Below are 18,848 nucleotides of genomic sequence, written 5' to 3'. Positions count from 1 at the left end.
AATACCACATTTAGCTGTGTTGAAATAAAAACCACTAAAGATTAATTGTCTGAGGAAATTGACCGGTTCTTCTTGTTGGGAGGAGAGGAGGCCCTTGGGAGGGCTCATAAAGGAATAAAAATGACCTTAAAAGTGCCAAAACATAGGAACGGAACTGCTGGAAGGCAGCTTTCAATCAGCTTTCCTGGTAATGCAGTGTTCTGATCTTGGCGAGTTTAGGTGCTGTAAAAGGACTAAAATAAACATAAAACCATAGCTCTGTTCCAAAACCTAGACAGCTGCCCATGTAGGCAGCGTTAAAGCATTTAAGGCTGTTCCAAAAGGTTCTGAGATACCTTTTTTTTCTGGCCCAATTCTAAGGCAGCATCACCTGAATCCTTGCATTCATAATGCATTCCAATAAACAAATCTATCCAAACAAAACAAATCTATCCAAAATGGCAAGGAATATATTGATTAACTTCTAACCGAGCTTCAGTTTCAGTTAGGGATGCCGCTTTAGAGGCCTGTTACCTATTTAGGCAGTAGACAGCAAGGCAGCATTTCATGTATACTTACACTGTATTACAATCATTGCAACAATCAGAGTGAAAAAATGACTATAAGGAACTAATTTAATAGAAAATGTATGAATAAAAAGTTCTAATTAAAACCTATTTGTCTGTGCTATATATTATTACCCTAAGAGTATTTTGTTTTTAGCTTAGCAATGTGCTAATGCCCAACTCTATTAAAGGGGTGGTTGCATGCAATTTCACTTTTTTAACTTTAGTTAGTGTGTAATGTCGCTGCTTGATCATAAACAGTATCTGCAAAGTTACAGCGCTGAAAGTTCAATGCAAACGGAGATATTGTCTTTTAAAGTTATGGTATTTGATTGCCTACAAAAACGGTTTGGACTACAACGAGCTTCTTCCTGGGTTGGTGACATCATAAACCCTCGCTAGTCTCCACACATGTGACTTCTGCCCGTAATGGTAAGGGGCGTGGCGTTTCCCGCAACCTGTGCTTGGCACTTCAGCCAATAAATATACAGGAAACTACATTTGGCCATCTAACCAATCTAAGACCATTGCGTTTTTCAGAGGGATGGGCTTTCAGGAAGCAAACGAGCCGTTCAAAGAACAGTGGAGACAGTGGTGTGGAATAAAGGTCAAATATAAGAAAAATACGGCGTTACAAAAAAAAACAAAAACAAAAAATGTATTAATATACTGTGCCCCATAAACACAACCAAGCCTAGAAAAAAACACGGAACCACCCCTTTAAAATCAAAACACACTAAATTTACTCTCTAGCCGGTTCCACTTGAGTCTTTTGAAGTTGCATTTTAATAAAGTGCAACAGTCAGGTTCTGGAAGTAAAAATCCCATTCATTTTCTCTAAAGGGATCTATGAGCTATGAGTTTGTTAATCAATTATATATGTACCAAATCTGTATGTCTGTCTTTCTATGAGAAATGGCTTAGTGTTTAGTTTTTTTATCCTTACAATGGAAGTCAATGGGAACCAATATAGTTTGGTTACCAACATTAATCAAAATATCTGCCTTTATGTTTCGCACAGTAAAGAAAGTCATACAGTTTGTAATGATGTGAGGATAGGTAAATGATGACTTTTTTTTTTTTTTTAGGTGAACTATGCTAGAGAGAATCTGGGGTTAAAAACTCCATTAACCATGATTCTGTAAAGAAAGCTCCACCAATCAGAGAAAGAGTAGGAACCTCTCTAAATGCTCTCGCGATACTTTTATACCGTTTGGTCTGTGTAGCGCCACTTCTAGTCGAACACACCTATTCTATTTTAAACGCAAGACACACTTTGTCCAATATTTTTTCTTCAAATCAAAGTTTTTATGTTTGTATACACCTCATAAGGTCATAACTACTCCGATTAAGTCTTTAACAAAGACTTTAAACTCTTTCCCCAACAGCGTTGTTTTTTTTGTTTTTTTTTGTTAGTTTAGTTGTGAGCCACCACATTTTTTGTAAATTTCACAAAAATGTAATGCCCTATGAATATTTTGTTGTATGAATATCTGAATGTTCACAATATCAAAAGAAAGATATTTTGAAAATTCATTAAAAAAAAACATTTTGAACAAAAAGCTGAGAAAATCTATCTAAGCCAAGGCCGCTGAAAGTGTGCGGGCACTATTGCACTCTATTAAGATGCCAACATTTGAGTCAGCTACCTATGTAGGCAGTAGACAGCAAGGCAGCTCACTTAGTTTTGGAACAGAGCACATATTTCAGACAAGGAGAGTAAATGTCAACAAAAACAGCCATATTGTAAAGGCCCAATTGGATGGGTTTTGACTTGGTCTCTGTTTGAAGGTAAGGGTAGTCGAGTACCTCTGTAAGATTTGGACCCACAGAACTCTGCATGTGTTCTCCTTACAATTCCCATCATTCACTCCCCATACGGCATGACAGCCCATCCATCACACTTACTGACAACAGTTCACCCAGCAACATCGCCTATACACCGCCTCGTGGAGAATGTGGCTCTGGAGAGCACGCCTCGAGTGTGTCTCTATTTATGAGGTCATGTTAGACTGTGTACACTTGGGAAGAAGCATTTTGGTGTGAATCAAACACAATTGTTGGGGAAGGTAGCAGAAAGCCGGTGAATTGGCATAGGCAGCACTCGGCTACATTACGGACTCAAATGCAACTGAAACCCAATAAGACTGACGAACAAGGTTATTCTGCTTGGCATATACACTTGTGAAAATGAAAGTGGCCCAAGAACACTGACAAGGGCGTATGAGGGCAGAGTGTTGGGTAATTGCTTAGTATGCTCGCTCACGTCTTATGGCTTTACCTCTCTTAGACATATTCTTGAAGTCCATCAATGGCAGATATACAAGTAGCCATTAAGAAGGAAATGATTTTACTTATTAAAGGGAGCTTAGCGGGTCAGGGGCTACAATGACCAATTATTACTCTCTGAAAATGCATAATACCTCATCTACATCTTTATTATGGCCTATAACCTCAATCTTCAACCGATAACTTAAAGAATATTGTGTGCGTATATTTATCTGTATGTACAATATAAAACAGCATCATGACTACAGAGTGTACATTATTCGTGTGGCTGTGTTTGGACTGCCTCTTTGTGTCAGAACACTCGCCGTGTTACACATGGCTTCCTTTATTTGTCTGGTACATTGCGAAGGACAAAAGCAATCTCAGGGGAAGAATTCACTGTGAAGGCACACAAAACAGGCAACTTGTCCATTTCAAATTTCACAAATGCACCAAGCAAGGTCTTCCCAGGGGTTTAGAGACACCGTTAATGGAGAGGGGTTTGACAGTGCTTGGCGGAGGAAGCCGTGGGGCGGCTGGCACAAAAAGGCAGCCATCTTGAGACAGCCTGTTGTTAGAGGGTCCTAGGGGAGTCCTAGGACAGTACCGTGGTGCATACACAAACTAGAAGGAGAGTACCGCAAATGCGCAGACATCATCACACGCACGCATTTCACACACGCTCTGTACATAACTCCCTCTTATGGCATTCCCTTTCATTTACTTGTCCACAGTACTGTGAGATTATAGTAAAAAGTTACTTGTGCCTCATATGCTATTACGTAGTACCACTGGGTATTCTGGAAAAGAAGGAAAAATTAAATAAAAATCCAAACTATCTTTGATTTATACACATTCATAGTATTCGTGACCGATTTTGGTTTCAGTATCATTGGAAATACAGCTTTAACGAATATACCGTGCAGTGCGTAATACAAAATGAAATAGTCTATGAAGCGGTAAGGATGACATCTGAAACCAGACTGCAGACTTTCTGTCAAGTACGTATTCTCCATGTATGTGCACATAATTATGCAAAAATTCCTATCAGTGCAGTGTAGTTGAAACAGTCATCATGATTTGGCCAAGTAAGACAAATTTAATTGATCCTGGAACAACATCCATGTCCAAAAAATTTGTCCTAACCCTGTCTCTACCCCTAGGCCTACCCATAACTTATCCCTAAAATCAAAATGAAATGATATGCACATAACATTAATGTAGAAGCACCTAACCCCAGTTGTAAGCCTAATCTTGACCTAAACTGTACACTTGTCCCTCAAATCTGATTGGTTGATTGGAATGTTTTTGTTGATCCTGGAGCAACATCCCTGTCCAAAAACATAACCCTCTAACCATATCTCTTCCCCTAAACCCAATCCCCCCTAACCCTTATTCTTATTCACTCCATTTCCCTCTGATTTTAGGGATAAGAATGGTGTAGACACCCCTAACCCTTGTTGTAAGTCTAAACTTGACATAAACTGTAAACGTCCCTCAAACCTAATTGGCTGATTGTAATGTTGTTCCAGGAACATGTTCTTCTTGGTGAAATCACGTTCACCTAGTTGACACAAAGGGGAATTCACTAAGAGTCAATCGCACCCAAGTTGTTTTAACACCCAATTCACTAAATCGAGTTATGCAAATCACACAATAGTTTAAGTAATTCCGCAGGTCAGTTCTGATTGCTAGGATGTGAAGGATACAGATTACAGCAGATTACCGCAATCTGGAGTCTCTTACTGGGAATGCACGTACAGCAACTCTAGGCACCTGAAAAGATGATTAAAGTTTGCTTGACCGCATAACACTCTGGGATAAAATGCTCTTTTCCATCATTTTATCAACTTTTGAAGTCATTTGCAAGAAAATTTGCTTAGACCAAATCTCCTATACATTTCTTTTACCGTCTGCGTGCTGGAGGGCAGTAATAGGAATACTTTGTGGCAGGCAAACACAGTAGCACAGATTTTTGGTTAAAAGGTACAATAATCAGTCTAATTTTGGGTTTTAACAAAAAGCAAATGACAACAACCGACAGCAGGTGTTTTTTTTGTGTGAAATATAGCACATTAAGGTATAGCGCACCCATTTAGTGAATTCACCCCTCAGTGTGTTCTGCATTAACTGAACTATTAAAGTCTCTTTATGCCGCTACATTGCTGTCATCCACTGGAATGTCCATCGATGTCCATTTTTTCCAAACACTTCAAGTTTAGTACTTCTTAGTGGTTTGTTAAGGTATTAATAAGATTGCCTTGGGTCACAGTTAATGTTTGCATTGCATTCCATAAAAAAATAAAATAAATGAATGGGAACTTTGCAAATGAGATGGACAGTCCGTATTCCAAGAGCCGCCCCCTCACTATCAACAGGAACATTAGCTTTTGGGATAATATCCTTCATTTCTCTTCATAGGGGCAGTCGCTGGACCTCCCCCTCCCCATCGGGTTTCATCAACCCTGCCTGCCCTTAATACTTTAACCTCACTGATACAATAAATAAATAAACTGCACTTGGGGAAATCTTTCCACCCCATCGCCCACAAAGCCTTCAAGAGTTCAAAAAGGGAAACAAATAATGTGAAAATAGGGTCAGACTGCGCCATGAGATCAAAAGAAGTAGAGAGTACCAAAGAATGAGAATAGAAAATTCTTGTTCTTCAGTTCCTGTCTTGTTTTCTTTTAATTCTTTAGAAGGGGGCAAGCGCTGTATTTTCCCTTCGAAATATGCATTCAACTTTTTAGATTTTATATGATTGATTTTATTTTTACTAACATCCTTTAATTATGTATTATTTTTGGATTTTTATTTTGTCTGTGTGTGTGTATGTATTTTTTTTTCCAATCATAGGTGCAACTTTTGGAAGAGTCACTGAGGGTGTCTTGTACAGAGGCCTGCATCAGGCTGCGTATCCTTTACTCTCTACACTGTCTGAAAGGCCTTGCTTTGAGCAGGGACCATGACACCCGTCGGGATGGCCAAGCCCACCGGAGGATTGGGGGGTCTGAACTTTGGGGTGGCAGGGATTTCTGGGGTTTTAGGCACGACCTGCGTGTAGGCCGGGGGAGACTGGGGGAAGCCGTGGGGCTGTCCGTTCTCCTTGAGGGCGGCGACAGCGGGTGGCCGTGGACGTTGGCTTCGGGGTACGCTGTTGTGCACCATGGACTGTGTAGAGGAAGCACCAGAGCGGGAGCTGCCAGACCGGGACGAGGACAGGGAGTTGGGCTTCACCAGCTTGGCTTTTGGAGCTTCTGCATCCTCCCTGTAAAAGTAATGGAAATACAGACATTAGATATACAGAGGATATACAATGGATATACAGAGTCGATATTAAAATAAAGCTCAAGTATAAGCATTGTGGTGTGAACCTGGAGCAGTCACTGTGTTTAGTATATTTATACATAATGCATTTTAGATACATTTTAGTTTGGGCTTAGGCTTAAGCAGAGTTCACACTGCCCGATTTTAACCCTGATTTTTACTCGCCGACAGGTTTTGCGAAATCGCTGACAAATGCCCGAGATCATAGGCAGATCGGTGCTCGTGCACGCGAGTGACAAGCCCGCAGTGTGAATGATCAAAGACGCTATCAGAAAGAATCGCTGACGAGTCGCCTGCAAGATATATGGCATGCTAAATATCTGGAACTGTCGGCGATTAAAAATCCTGCTGTGTGAAAAGTGTTCTGACTGAAAATTACATCGGCGATGACCGACAGCCAATGAGAGAGTGAGATACAGGAAAGCAAGAGGTTCAGGGAGGAGTCATAGACAGAATATCAGTATTTTAATAGATATTATTACAATTCTATCAAACAGAAATAAAGCCCAAACATTTGCACGTCCAGCCGCAGCAGCAGCAAACTTTCTGCAAACTTGATCATTTTTAATTTTTAATAACAATTCCAAGTCTTGTGCGAGAACTGTGAAGTTTACTTGTCACTTCGCACGTGTGTTTAGATGGGAAACGTAGTTTGTGCAATAAAGAGAGAGTTGTCTGCGATTGTTCCTCCTGTAGAGTCATGTAGTGTGAAACCCTCTGTCGCAGATCCATCGTTCAGCGTGAACACAGTAGGGACTGAATGCTACCCCAGACAGTCATGCAGTGTGAAAAGAGCAGTGACACGACGAGTTTGAAAATCATGCAGTCTGAACTAGGCTTTAGGCCTGGTCTGTGAAACCAGTGCTAAAATTGTGTCTGTGCTAAAATGGCTAAACTGGGATAATACTCCAAAACTAACCACGGCAAGAGATCATGACTTGCGAGTGAATGTGCAGAAGAACGGTCCCCATGTAGAGCTAATTTTTTTTGTGCGTGCATAATGTAGAGATACAGCCATGGTTTGTGGCTGCATTATTCATGTGAGCACAAACAGTACATTTCTGTCACTGTAAGCATAAAAACAGCTGTCTGATGTATTATGAAACGAAAAGATTAAGAAGTGTATATGTTCCATCCTGAATATAGTTTACTCTTTACTAATTTACTCTTTAGTAGAGTAAAAGTGGAAAAATACAAACACAATCAATACTGAGATCTCACCTGATCTCATTAGGTGTCTCCTCCTCCTCATATTTCTTCTTCTCCTTCTTGCGGAAGACCAGCCAGATGATGAGAATGAGGAGCAGAACGCCGAATGAAACGCCAACCACAGCGCCGGCCACCACACCCATGCCTCGCACATCTAAACACACAGAGGGACATTTGGGTCAAATTTTTATATTGTCACATTACATTTGCCACGTTCATATGATGGCAAGAACTGTACAATTATTTAGATTAGGGTGCAAGAGCCTGGACAACAGGCTCATATGTGAAAATGCTTATATTTTGTATTCTGTTTTAAATGAGTACAGCAAATCATTACAATTTATACTATCAGGAAAACTATATGAGTGGAACATGCACCCCCACACACACACACACATATACAACAAATATGTTAAATAGACATATACATGAATCTGATTTGAAAGGGTGTTTACAGGCAGAATATAATTTTATATTGATATAAAAAAAACAATCCACATCAATAGTAAAATGATTTGTTAAAACATAAAATAAACAATCATTATAATTCTAAACCTAATTTCAGCTATGACTGAATGTTTGCAAGCCATGTCACATTTTATTCAAATGCGATTATTTGTTTTACACCAATCCACATGGAAAATTATAAATCATCAGTAACACGTTATACAATACGGGTGCTCTAATATGCATTAATTCCTGCTTAACTAATGCACAGATGATCATGAGTTAATGATTACTAGATTAATAGATTAAGTGATATGTGAATTGCTATTAATTAAATGTGTCATCATGTATTAATTCCTTAATAACATTATATATTATCTAATCGTGTAAATTCATGTGTTAATTTCCACAGTGGGATGAAGCCATGCCTTTCAACTCACACACTGTCTGCACATGACTATTAACATACTGAAACCTTTGCAAATCATTAGCTAATGATTAATTTAAGCAGACAACTGGAAGTTGAAGTACACAGAATTTACCATATTGGTAATTAACATATAAATGTACAATATTAGTTAATATACCGGTAATATGTTATTAGATAATTGATACTTGAATACTTGAATTAATACCAATTCATATATTACTTTTACTTTATACTTTATAATTCATATATTACTATATATATTTTATAACATGTTTATATAATTTTTTTTAATTATACCTTCATCTGTTGCTGATGCAGTAATCATCAATAAATGGTTTAGTTCTTTATGAGTCATACATTAACTCATGATTATCTGTGCATTAGTTATGCAGGAATTCATGCATTTAGCACCCATATTGCAAAGTGTTACCAAATCGTTTTTACTCCAATCTGGCTTTTAAAATATGTATCTGAAAGTAAGGAAAAAATAACATCTGTTTGACATGCAATGCTTTATACTAACAAATATTGCAATTAGCCAAGAAAATAATATAAGTTATTAGCACATGCTGGTTGCTCCGTTCCTCTTTTTTGGTATCTGACACTATGGGAATCCTGAGTGTTTGTCTTTTTTTTTTTTCATTTTGGAATAATAAAAGACTGCTGCCCATAAATCCTGCTGCGGACCCACTTTATATTAGGTGGCCTTAACTACTATGTACTGACATTTGTTACCACCACACCTGTCCCTAACTCTACCCATAAACTGACCCACACCACCACACCTGTCCCTAACTCTACCCTTAAACTGACCCACACCACCTCACCTGTCCCTAACTCTACCCATAAACTGACCCACACCACCACACCTGTCCCTAACTCTACCCTTAAACTGACCCACACCACCACACCTGACCCTAACTCTACCCTTAAACTGACCCACACCACCACACCTGACCCTAACTCTACCCTTAAACTGACCCACACCACCTCACCTGTCCCTAACTCTACCCATAAACTGACCCACACCACCTCACCTGTCCCTAACTCTACCCTTAAACTGACCCACACCACCACACCTGTCCCTAACTCTACCCTTAAACTGACCCAAACCACCACACCTGACCCTAACTCTACCCTTAAACCGACCCACACCACCTCACCTGTCCCTAACTCTACCCTTAAACTGACCCACACCACCACACCTGACCCTAACTCTACCCTTAAACTGACCCACACCACCACACCTGACCCTAACTCTACCCTTAAACTGACCCACACCACCACACCTGTCCCTAACTCTACCCTTAAACTGACCCACACCACCACACCTGTCCCTGACTCTACCCTTAAACTGACCCACACCACCACACCTGTCCCTAACTCTACCCTTAAACTGACCCACACCACCACACCTGTCCCTAACTCTACCCATAAACTGACCCACACCACCACACCTGTCCCTAACTCTACCCATAAACTGACCCACACCACCTCACCTGTCCCTAACTCTACCCTTAAACTGACCCACACCACCACACCTGACCCTAACTCTACCCTTAAACTGACCCACACCACCTCACCTGTCCCTAACTCTACCCTTAAACTGACCCACACCACCACACCTGTCCCTAACTCTACCCTTAAACTGACCCAAACCACCACACCTGACCCTAACTCTACCCTTAAACCGACCCACACCACCACACCTGTCCCTAACTCTACCCATAAACTGACCCACACCACCTCACCTGTCCCTAACTCTACCCTTAAACTGACCCACACCACCACACCTGTCCCTAACTCTACCCTTAAACTGACCCACACCACCTCACCTGTCCCTAACTCTACCCTTAAACTGACCCACACCACCACACCTGTCCCTAACTCTACCCTTAAACTGACCCAAACCACCACACCTGACCCTAACTCTACCCTTAAACCGACCCACACCACCTCACCTGTCCCTAACTCTACCCTTAAACTGACCCACACCACCACACCTGTCCCTAACTCTACCCTTAAACTGACCCACACCACCACACCTGTCTCTAACTCTACCCTTAAACTGACCCACACCACCACACCTGTCCCTCTACTTGTATCCCACCTCAGAATCAGCAAAGGTGTTTGGCAATACAATTTGAACACAGTAAGTACATTGTACTTCTTTTTTTACGTAAGTACATAGTACTTAAGGCCACCTAATATAAAGTGGGCCTTTGCTGCTTTTCCATTCCTGCTGCAAACAATGCCATGACATTGACCAGCCAAATATTACTGACTTTATCTCAGCAACCCTGCTACAATTGGTTATTTTGCTCAGTTAATAAATGAATCATTCTGCCTGACTAAATAGCACATCTCTACAATGCCACTGGCACCTGAAAACGTTTGCTTTTGCATGATTCTACATTCATGCCACTGGGTGTCAGTATTTTAATCTAAGGTGACTGTCATATGGGCCAGCAACTTGAAGAAATACAAAGTGCACCACATATTTGTGTTTGACAAAGAGCTTTTGATTTGCTCGTTGTTTAAACACGATATTAGCAGGTGAGCCCATATGGTAGTTACACATTATTAGTGTTCTCATGAGAAAACTGAATAAGGCAGACCCAAATTAAGTTTTGCCAGCCACAACTGTAAAACGCCTCTTTCACATTTTATTTCCTGTGTTGTGAAAGACTAGCACAAGGCTTAAGTGCAGGACAGTTGTCAAGAGTTTATATAACTCTCTCCATCTTCTCCTCTGGTGAACATTAAATTCGTCTGCCTCTTCCAAAACCATTACACACAAACACTGAAGGATGGCTATTTGAGCAAGACCAATGACAAATGGCCACAGTCTGGCTTTCTGCAGTTCCCAGTGCTCAGTAAAAGGCCAAAACATGTCATTTTAATTAAAATATAGTGTTTGCACATGTTTTTGTGATGGGTAGGTTTAGGGCAAGGGGATGGGTTAATATCATTTACGTGATATAAAATCACTGGGAGCCTATACAATGCATTCACTAATACAATGAGGCAAATGTGTGTGTGTGTGTGTGTGTGTGTGTGTGTGTGTGTGTGTGTGCCCTTGTTTATATTACATTGTGGGGACCAAATGTCCCCGTATGTATTGTAAAACCTGAGATCACCTACATTGTGGGGACCAGCCAGTGGTTCCCACTTTTCAAAAGGCTTATAAATCATACAGGATGAGTTTTTTTGAAAATGTAAAAATGCAGAATGTTTCCTGTGATGGGTAGGTTTAGGGGCAGGGGCAGTGTAGGGGGATAGAAAATACGGTTTGTACAGTATAAAAACCATTACGTCTGTGGAGAGTCCCCACAAAGATAGGGATCCAGACGTGTGTGTGTGTGTGTGTGTGTGTGTGTGTGTGTGTGTGTGTGTGTGTGTGTGGTCCTGGTATCCCCATATGATACGTTGGTAATACCAGTAATTTTTGATCTTGTGGGGACATTTTTTGGTCCCCATGAGGAAAACAGCTTATAATCATTCTGAATGATATGTTTTAAAAACATAAATTGCTGAAATCTTCTGTGATGAGTATAGGATTAGGGGATAGAATACAGTTTGTGCAGCAAAAAAAAAATATTATGCCTATGGAAAGTCCCCATAAAACATGAAAACCAAACGTGTGTGTGTGTGTGCGCACATGTGTGTGTGTGAAAGAGAGAGAGAGAGAGAGAGAGAGAGAGAGAGAGAGAGAGAGAGAGAGAGAGAGAGAGAGAGAGAGAGAGAGAGAGAGAGAGAGAGCAAAGTGAAAATGGAAAAAAAAAGTTTTTTTCCCCTCAAGACAAAATAGTATTGGATTTTTAAGATAGTAATATTAACCAACTAACTAAATAAAACTACCCAATATTTAATCGACATGAATCAAAATAATAGTGTCATACACATGATATCCATAATACACTAATGCAAGCTCTCTGCAGTGTGGAAGCAGCCTCCATCCATCAAACTGAGGCTGCAGCTTCAAGCTAAAAGCTCCACCACCGACTGATCTGAGATCAGAGTATCGTAACATCCACACTAATTACACCCAGGGCACGGGCTGACCTCAGAGCAGAACTCACATTGCATCGTGACCTCGATGATACAGTTCTCCTCTCCTACATCATTGCTGGCAGTGCACTTGTAGACCCCGGAGCTGTCCTGCGTCAAGTTCCTCAAGGTCACGATCTCTGGGTTCTTCAGATCTAAAAATAGGAACAAATGTTTATATACCTGTACATATATAAGCTGAGGTACATTAACAACCTGTCGAGTAACGTTGTACATTTCTTCAGTCACACAGTCAGAGTATATGACAAGTATTCAGCACATACACAGCAAATAATGTTCTCTCTGTTTAGAAAAATGAATGTGAATGTTTTGTATAATATCATATAATCTTTTGATGCTTTTGAATAAAAAATGCTCTATTCAAACACAACAGAGTATTTTACTTTTAACATAAGTTAAAAACAAAACACTCAATGACTGAATGTTTTATCTCTATTACTTTATTTTACATAATTATAATGTTGCAAACTCTGTCCTCTAAGATGGATTGTCATATTAGACGAGATATTAACAAACAGTATTATCATCTTTGTTATATATAGTCTATTAATTAACGGCAACATTTAATTTTGCCACATATAACAGTTAAACCAAAAAATTAGAACTATAAAGGAACATTTTATAGAGAATGATTCATTATATAGTTTGGTAACACTTTAAAATCAGGTCTCATCAGTTAACATTAGTTAATGTATTAACTAACATAAACTAACCACGAGCAATACATTTGTTCATCTTTGTTAACAATAGTTGATATAAATCCAGCTGGTTTGTTCATGTTAGTTCGCAGTGTATTAACTAATGTTAACACGATTTTAATAAAGTATTGGTAAATGTTGAAATGAACATTAACAAAGTTAAATGCTTTATAAGGACAGTTCATGTTAACTAATGTAATGAACCTTATTGTATTTTTAATCTAAATCTTCCTATGCAAATGACTTGTGAAATCATTTAGTCCACGTAAACCCCGCCTCTTTCCAAAAACTGACCACAAGCTCACATTCAGATCTGCTGCCATCCAATGAACAACCGATGCATAGAACCAAGTCCCCACCTTACATTATTCATGTACGTCACAATAATCAAGACACGATCTGCTGCTTCTTCTGTCTCCCTAACTTCCCAAGAAGAATTAGGTATGGGTGTTTTTGTCACATTCTGTTAGTTTGCTTGTGTATTATGTAATGTGCATTACTCAAGGACTCAATGCCGAGGAAGCAGAATTACGGTATGAGTAACTTTCCAGTTCCTGACTCATCCTGAACCTACAAAACAGTGTTATCGGTGTAACCCGTCTTTTACGACTTCTTTTACTACACTACTTTACAGGTTTCAATCAAACAGAGTGTTTTAATCAGAGAGGGAAGTGAGAGCAAGCCCAGGAAAGTGTGTGCGCTTATGTGAATGAATTAGTGTTTGTGTGTGTCAGGATGATTCATGGTTCTGCTGGAGCTCCAGCAGATGAGATGAACTGTAAATGTTTCCCTGCAGCCGGTGAGGAAGCGCTCGTGTCTCGAGAACCGAGGGCCGCGCTTGCGTCTTCGACCGAGGAGCGTTTGTCAGCCGGAGCGATTTGAGTCGCCTGGATCATTTACACATCCGGAGTGTAATGCCTCCTCTTTCACCCCCCCCATTCCTGTCCCATCATCCCTCTTCTCATCCACTATCTGCAGTGAATTCTGGGGCGGTGGAATGTTTATCGGCCAAAGAAAGCTTATTAGAGTGAGCAGGTGGTCATTGATGAGGGAGCTTAATTGTCGAGCTCGGGCGAAGGCCCGGTTCATCTCTCCTGCAGCACTGACTGCATACGGCTAAATAGATTGTAAAACAATATGGGGCTCTGATGATCTGGTGTCAGCAGGAGAAATTGTTCTGAAACTGTGCATTATTCTGTCCCATCTGCAAAGCCATATTACACTCGAATTTGTGTATTTCTTGCAGTTTAAAAAAAAAAAAAGTTGTTTTGTTTTCCAAAGCAGAATCCAATGAGATCAAATTCTAACAACAGCCAAAGGCTGCCGAACATAGCATTTTGCTGTATTTTGTTATGTAGTCTTCGTTTACTCATTGTTTTGTCTACCCAAGGTCTATATGACACCTCATAGAAGTGGGCGGTGCAAACTAAATATAATGATTTGAGTACAATACAGTTGAAATCTTTAAGTTCAGAAAGATTTTAGCTTTTTACTTACAGAAAGGATGCATTTTATTGATCAAAAGTAACAGTGAAGACAGTTATAATCTTACAAAAAGTTCTACATCAGATAAATTCTATTGTTTTTAAAGGACAACTCCGGTGAGAAATGAACCTAGAGGTAATTAACAGATGGTTACCGAGTAGATCGTTCTCTGGGATGCGTTTTCTTGAAAATCGAATGTAAAGAGTTTTATCTCTAAAAACAGATTAGCTTATAATGCTTGTCTATGGGGCACACAGTAGTGAAATTAAATCGCTAGTTAATACCACTAACAAGGCTCAAAATAGCCTCACACTAACACAGTAGCATAATGAGGGTCCCTACATGCAAACCGAAGCATTGAGAACTTTGTAAGAGTACAAACAGTTTAATAAGGAGATACGTTGTAAACACCATCTCGAAAAACAGTCTCGATGAATCAAACTACGAGCGCTGTTCTAAGTGAGCTGGTCGATAGGAATTAAGTTTGTGAAATGTAATAACATGGACATTTTTATTTTTATTTATTTATTTTCTCTGTTGTGTTCAGTGTTTTCTTCCGGAATCAACTGACCATATGAGATTCCAAGTCACAGTTCATCACTTAGCAGAGCTCTCGTCGCTCGATGAGTCGAGACTGTTTTCCAAGATGGCGCCTGTCCGTGAACGCGTAAGGCACTATGTCTATAAAGTATCTTCTTATTAAACAGTTTGTACTCTTACAAAGTTCTCAATGCTTCAGTTTGCATGTAGGGACCCTCATTATGTTACTGTGTTAGTGTGAGGCTATTTTGAGCCTTGTTAGTGGTATTAACTAGCAATTTAATTTCACTACTGTGTGCCCCATAGACAGTGTTATAAGCTAATCTGTTTATAAAAAAAAAATTCTTTACATTTGATTTCCATGAAAATGCATCCCAGAGAACGATCTACTCTGTAACCATCTGTTAATTACCCCTAGGGTCATTTCTCACCGGAGTTGTCCTTTAACTTTCTATTCATCAAAGAATCCTAATACAATTTCCAGCATTGATAATAACAACAAACAAAAGGAAATCCTGCACACTATACTTGCAAAAAAACAAAACCTTTTTATTAGAAACATTTTATTAACATGATATTAGCAGCATGATATTAACATGAAACGTTGCAAATAAAACGTGTTTGATTTTTTGCAAGTATTGATTGTGTGCGAGATTTCCTTTTGTTTGTTGAGATTTTTTGATATAGTTATCCTTCGTCCCACACACCTATCTATTATCAACAGGTGTGCAAAGCTTTTTGTGCACTAATCAACATTGATAATAAGAAAAAATGAGAAACAAATCAGCATATTACAATGACATCTGAATGATCAAGAAACTGAAGACTGGAGTAATGACGATGTAAATTCAGCTTTGAGATCACACAAATAAATGACCTTTTAAAATGTATTTAAATACTAAGCAGTGTTTTTAAGTTGTACAAATGTTTTACAAAATATTACTGTTTTTACTGTATTTTTAGAATAAGAGATTTCTTAAAAAAATATAGAAGTAAGTTAACTCTTCTTACTATTGAAAACAAGTACAGTATATATATATATATATATATATATATATATATATATATATATATATATATATATATATATATATATATATATATATATATTATAGTTCAGCTGCACGCTTCTGGATATTTTGTGTGTAAAATGGAGATCGCGTTTACCATGATTCTGAAGAAAAGGGGAACAAACATCACTTTTATTTACCGCCCTTAGATTCACACTTACCCTGTAACTACACAGATAATTACCCCTTAATTAAAACTTACTTTTCAAAATAAATTAATAAACATTTTGTGAATGTTTTTGGTAGTTACTCTTTTATTCCCCAAATATTACATATTGTTCCCTTATACCTACACATCCATACTTCATAGTTACACTATAATTACCAATAATTACGCTGTGAATTTGTTTTACTTATGCAGTACAACATGCAAAGTCAATGCCATCATAAAGACTTGTTTCGTTATTGGATGAAGCAACGTTTGTTAATAAATCTTTTAAATGAATGACTCAATGACAAAAAAATTGTGGCCATTTTTTGTAACATTTCACCCAAACATTTTATATTTTTGTCCGAGAGCGTATCAAAGTGTATGCACACTGTACTGTCCATGTCCAGAAAGGGAATAAAAACATCATCAGAGTAGTCCATATGAGATGTAAGTTAGTTAATTAGAATCTCTTGAAGCATCGAAAATACATTTTGGTCCAAAAATAACAAAAACTACGACTTTATTCAGCATTGTCTTCTCTTCCGGTTTGGTTTTCAATCCTCAAATAAAGATTGAAATGGTTGTGAGTCAGTGTATTGATTCATGATTCCGATGATTAACGTGTCAATCTGCCAAACTGCTGAAGTCACATGACATTGGTGAACCAAATCATGAATCAATACGCTGATTCATAACCATTTGAATATTTATTTGAAAGAGGTCTTACAGGAGTGGAACAACATTAGGCTGAGTCATTAATGAGATCAATTTCATTTTTGGCCGAACTAACTAACTAACTAACTAACTAACTAACTAACTAACTAACTAACTAACTAACTAACTAACTAACTAACTAACTAACCATAAGTAATAAAAAAACAAGTCAAAACCATTTTTAAAATTTGATTTTCTCTGATTTTGACCACATCAGTGATTATACCCAAAGTATAAACTTTTACACTTTTATCCCTTGTTATTTTATGTTTGTAACACATAAATGATAATGTGTGGTGGAAAAGTTGTTTGTTTGTGAAGCTGCTTCATACTGTACATTTACACGGCAACTGCTCTTGCCAGATTTGAATGTGTGATTTCAGTGTGATGATCATATTTTGAAAGGTTAACCAAAGTCCATAAAGTCTTTGGACAGTTTCACATCAGTGATGCTGACCCTCTCCTTCATTAACATGGGCAGCGATAAAACACTCGCTGGTCACTCTCCGCTGATGCTCACGATGTGAAACAGGCATAAAAGACATTGCGGAATCGTTGTCATTTAGGAACAAGATCGCATTAATTGAATCAGTTTATCGTGCAGCTCTAGTAGAAGGCATGTGTGACTGCAAATCAGTTGAATTCAGTTTGCAGGCTAGGCTATAGATTTCTGCTTGTGTTATAAATATATAGGCCTAGGTATGCTCTCTACCGTTTGACACATTTCATATTGTATGCCATCATACCGCATGACCCTGTAATGCACATAGTGGGTTAATATCACTAGAGCTGATGAAATCTGTTCTCATTTCATTGCCTGTTCGCCGCACAGCATCAGAGTCAACATGCACAGGTTTAATCTGCTACAATCAGCACTTCTGTGGAAGCATTTGTCAAAGTGTGTGAAGTTCATGGCACCATCTTTGAAAGGCATTCAATACTATTATTTTTGACAGATAGCAGCAAGTAACTGTACAAACCTCTTTCTGTCCAGAATAAGGGATGATATGTTTTGCGAGATGTTGGGGTTTTTTGACTCACCGATGAGGGCGAGAGGAGGCAGTTTTCCCACACTCTTGCCTTTATCCAGTACTCTCTCCCATTTGTACTGAATGGGGTCAGATCCGTCTGAAGACTTGCAGCTCAGTTTCACATCACTGCCCTCCAGAAGCCGGCCCTCCATCCAGCACCGGGGTTTAGAGGGCTTCACTGCAAACCAGGAAACAAATGTGTGTGTTAATGTTACTCTCGATAATTATCTATCTATCTATCTATCTATCTATCTATCTATCTATCTATCTATCTATCTATCTATCTATCTATCTATCTATCTATCTATCTATCTATCTATCTATCTATCTATCTATCTATCTATCTATCTATCTATCTATCTATCTATCTATCTATCTGTCTATCTATCTATCTGTCTGTCTGTCTGTCTGTCTGTCTGTCTGTCTGTCTGTCTGTCTGTCTGTCTGTCTGTCCGTCCGTCCGTCCGTCCGTCCGTCCGTCCGTCCGTCCGACACTTTGAAGCAGTATTCGGAAATTACACATGAAACTAAAACTTGCAAACACATTACACTGCCATTTTTTTGGAGGTAAAATCAATATCAAAGAAGAAATCCATCTCAGCTGTGACATTTGTGGAGGCAAGTCTCAGGCTTCGGTCAAGGGTCAGGATTTGTTGTCCCGTGCACTGACTGGTTTGAGCTCCCCTATGACCTAACGCAGCAGATCAGAATGGACACTGAAGCCAAATCAAAGTCCACACTGCCTCACAACAGTTACCAAGTGACCTCGGACCGGTCCCACTGGCATCCTGCTTACCGCAGCACTGCTCTAAACTGTTCTGGGGTCAGTTAGATGAGCCTGTCCAGTGGGATCTGTCTGGAG

At 39.1% G+C, this 18,848-nt stretch overlaps 1 protein-coding gene across 3 annotated transcripts in view; it reads right to left on the bottom strand.

Annotated features, from left to right (window-relative positions):
- Nucleotides 1–1,186: 1,186 nt before the first annotated feature.
- The window catches only part of clmpb (CXADR like membrane protein b), a 107,499-nt gene continuing 89,837 nt past the window's right edge, over nt 1,187–18,848 (bottom strand). For all 3 annotated transcript variants that reach the window (XM_067419570.1, XM_067419572.1, XM_067419571.1), the window contains exons 4-7: nt 17,997–18,164; nt 12,309–12,431; nt 7,362–7,503; nt 1,187–6,081 (exon numbers count right to left, since the gene is read on the bottom strand). In XM_067419570.1, the coding sequence (XP_067275671.1) occupies nt 5,742–6,081; nt 7,362–7,503; nt 12,309–12,431; nt 17,997–18,164 (773 nt within the window). In that variant the 3' untranslated portion in view covers nt 1,187–5,741. The remainder of the gene's footprint in view (nt 6,082–7,361; nt 7,504–12,308; nt 12,432–17,996; nt 18,165–18,848) is intronic.

The sequence above is a fragment of the Pseudorasbora parva genome, chromosome 16 (genome assembly GCF_024679245.1).
Source record: "Pseudorasbora parva isolate DD20220531a chromosome 16, ASM2467924v1, whole genome shotgun sequence".
Taxonomy (NCBI): domain Eukaryota; kingdom Metazoa; phylum Chordata; class Actinopteri; order Cypriniformes; family Gobionidae; genus Pseudorasbora; species Pseudorasbora parva.
The sequence above is the reverse complement of the archived record's forward strand: the minus strand, read 5'-3'. Positions and strand labels throughout refer to the sequence as shown.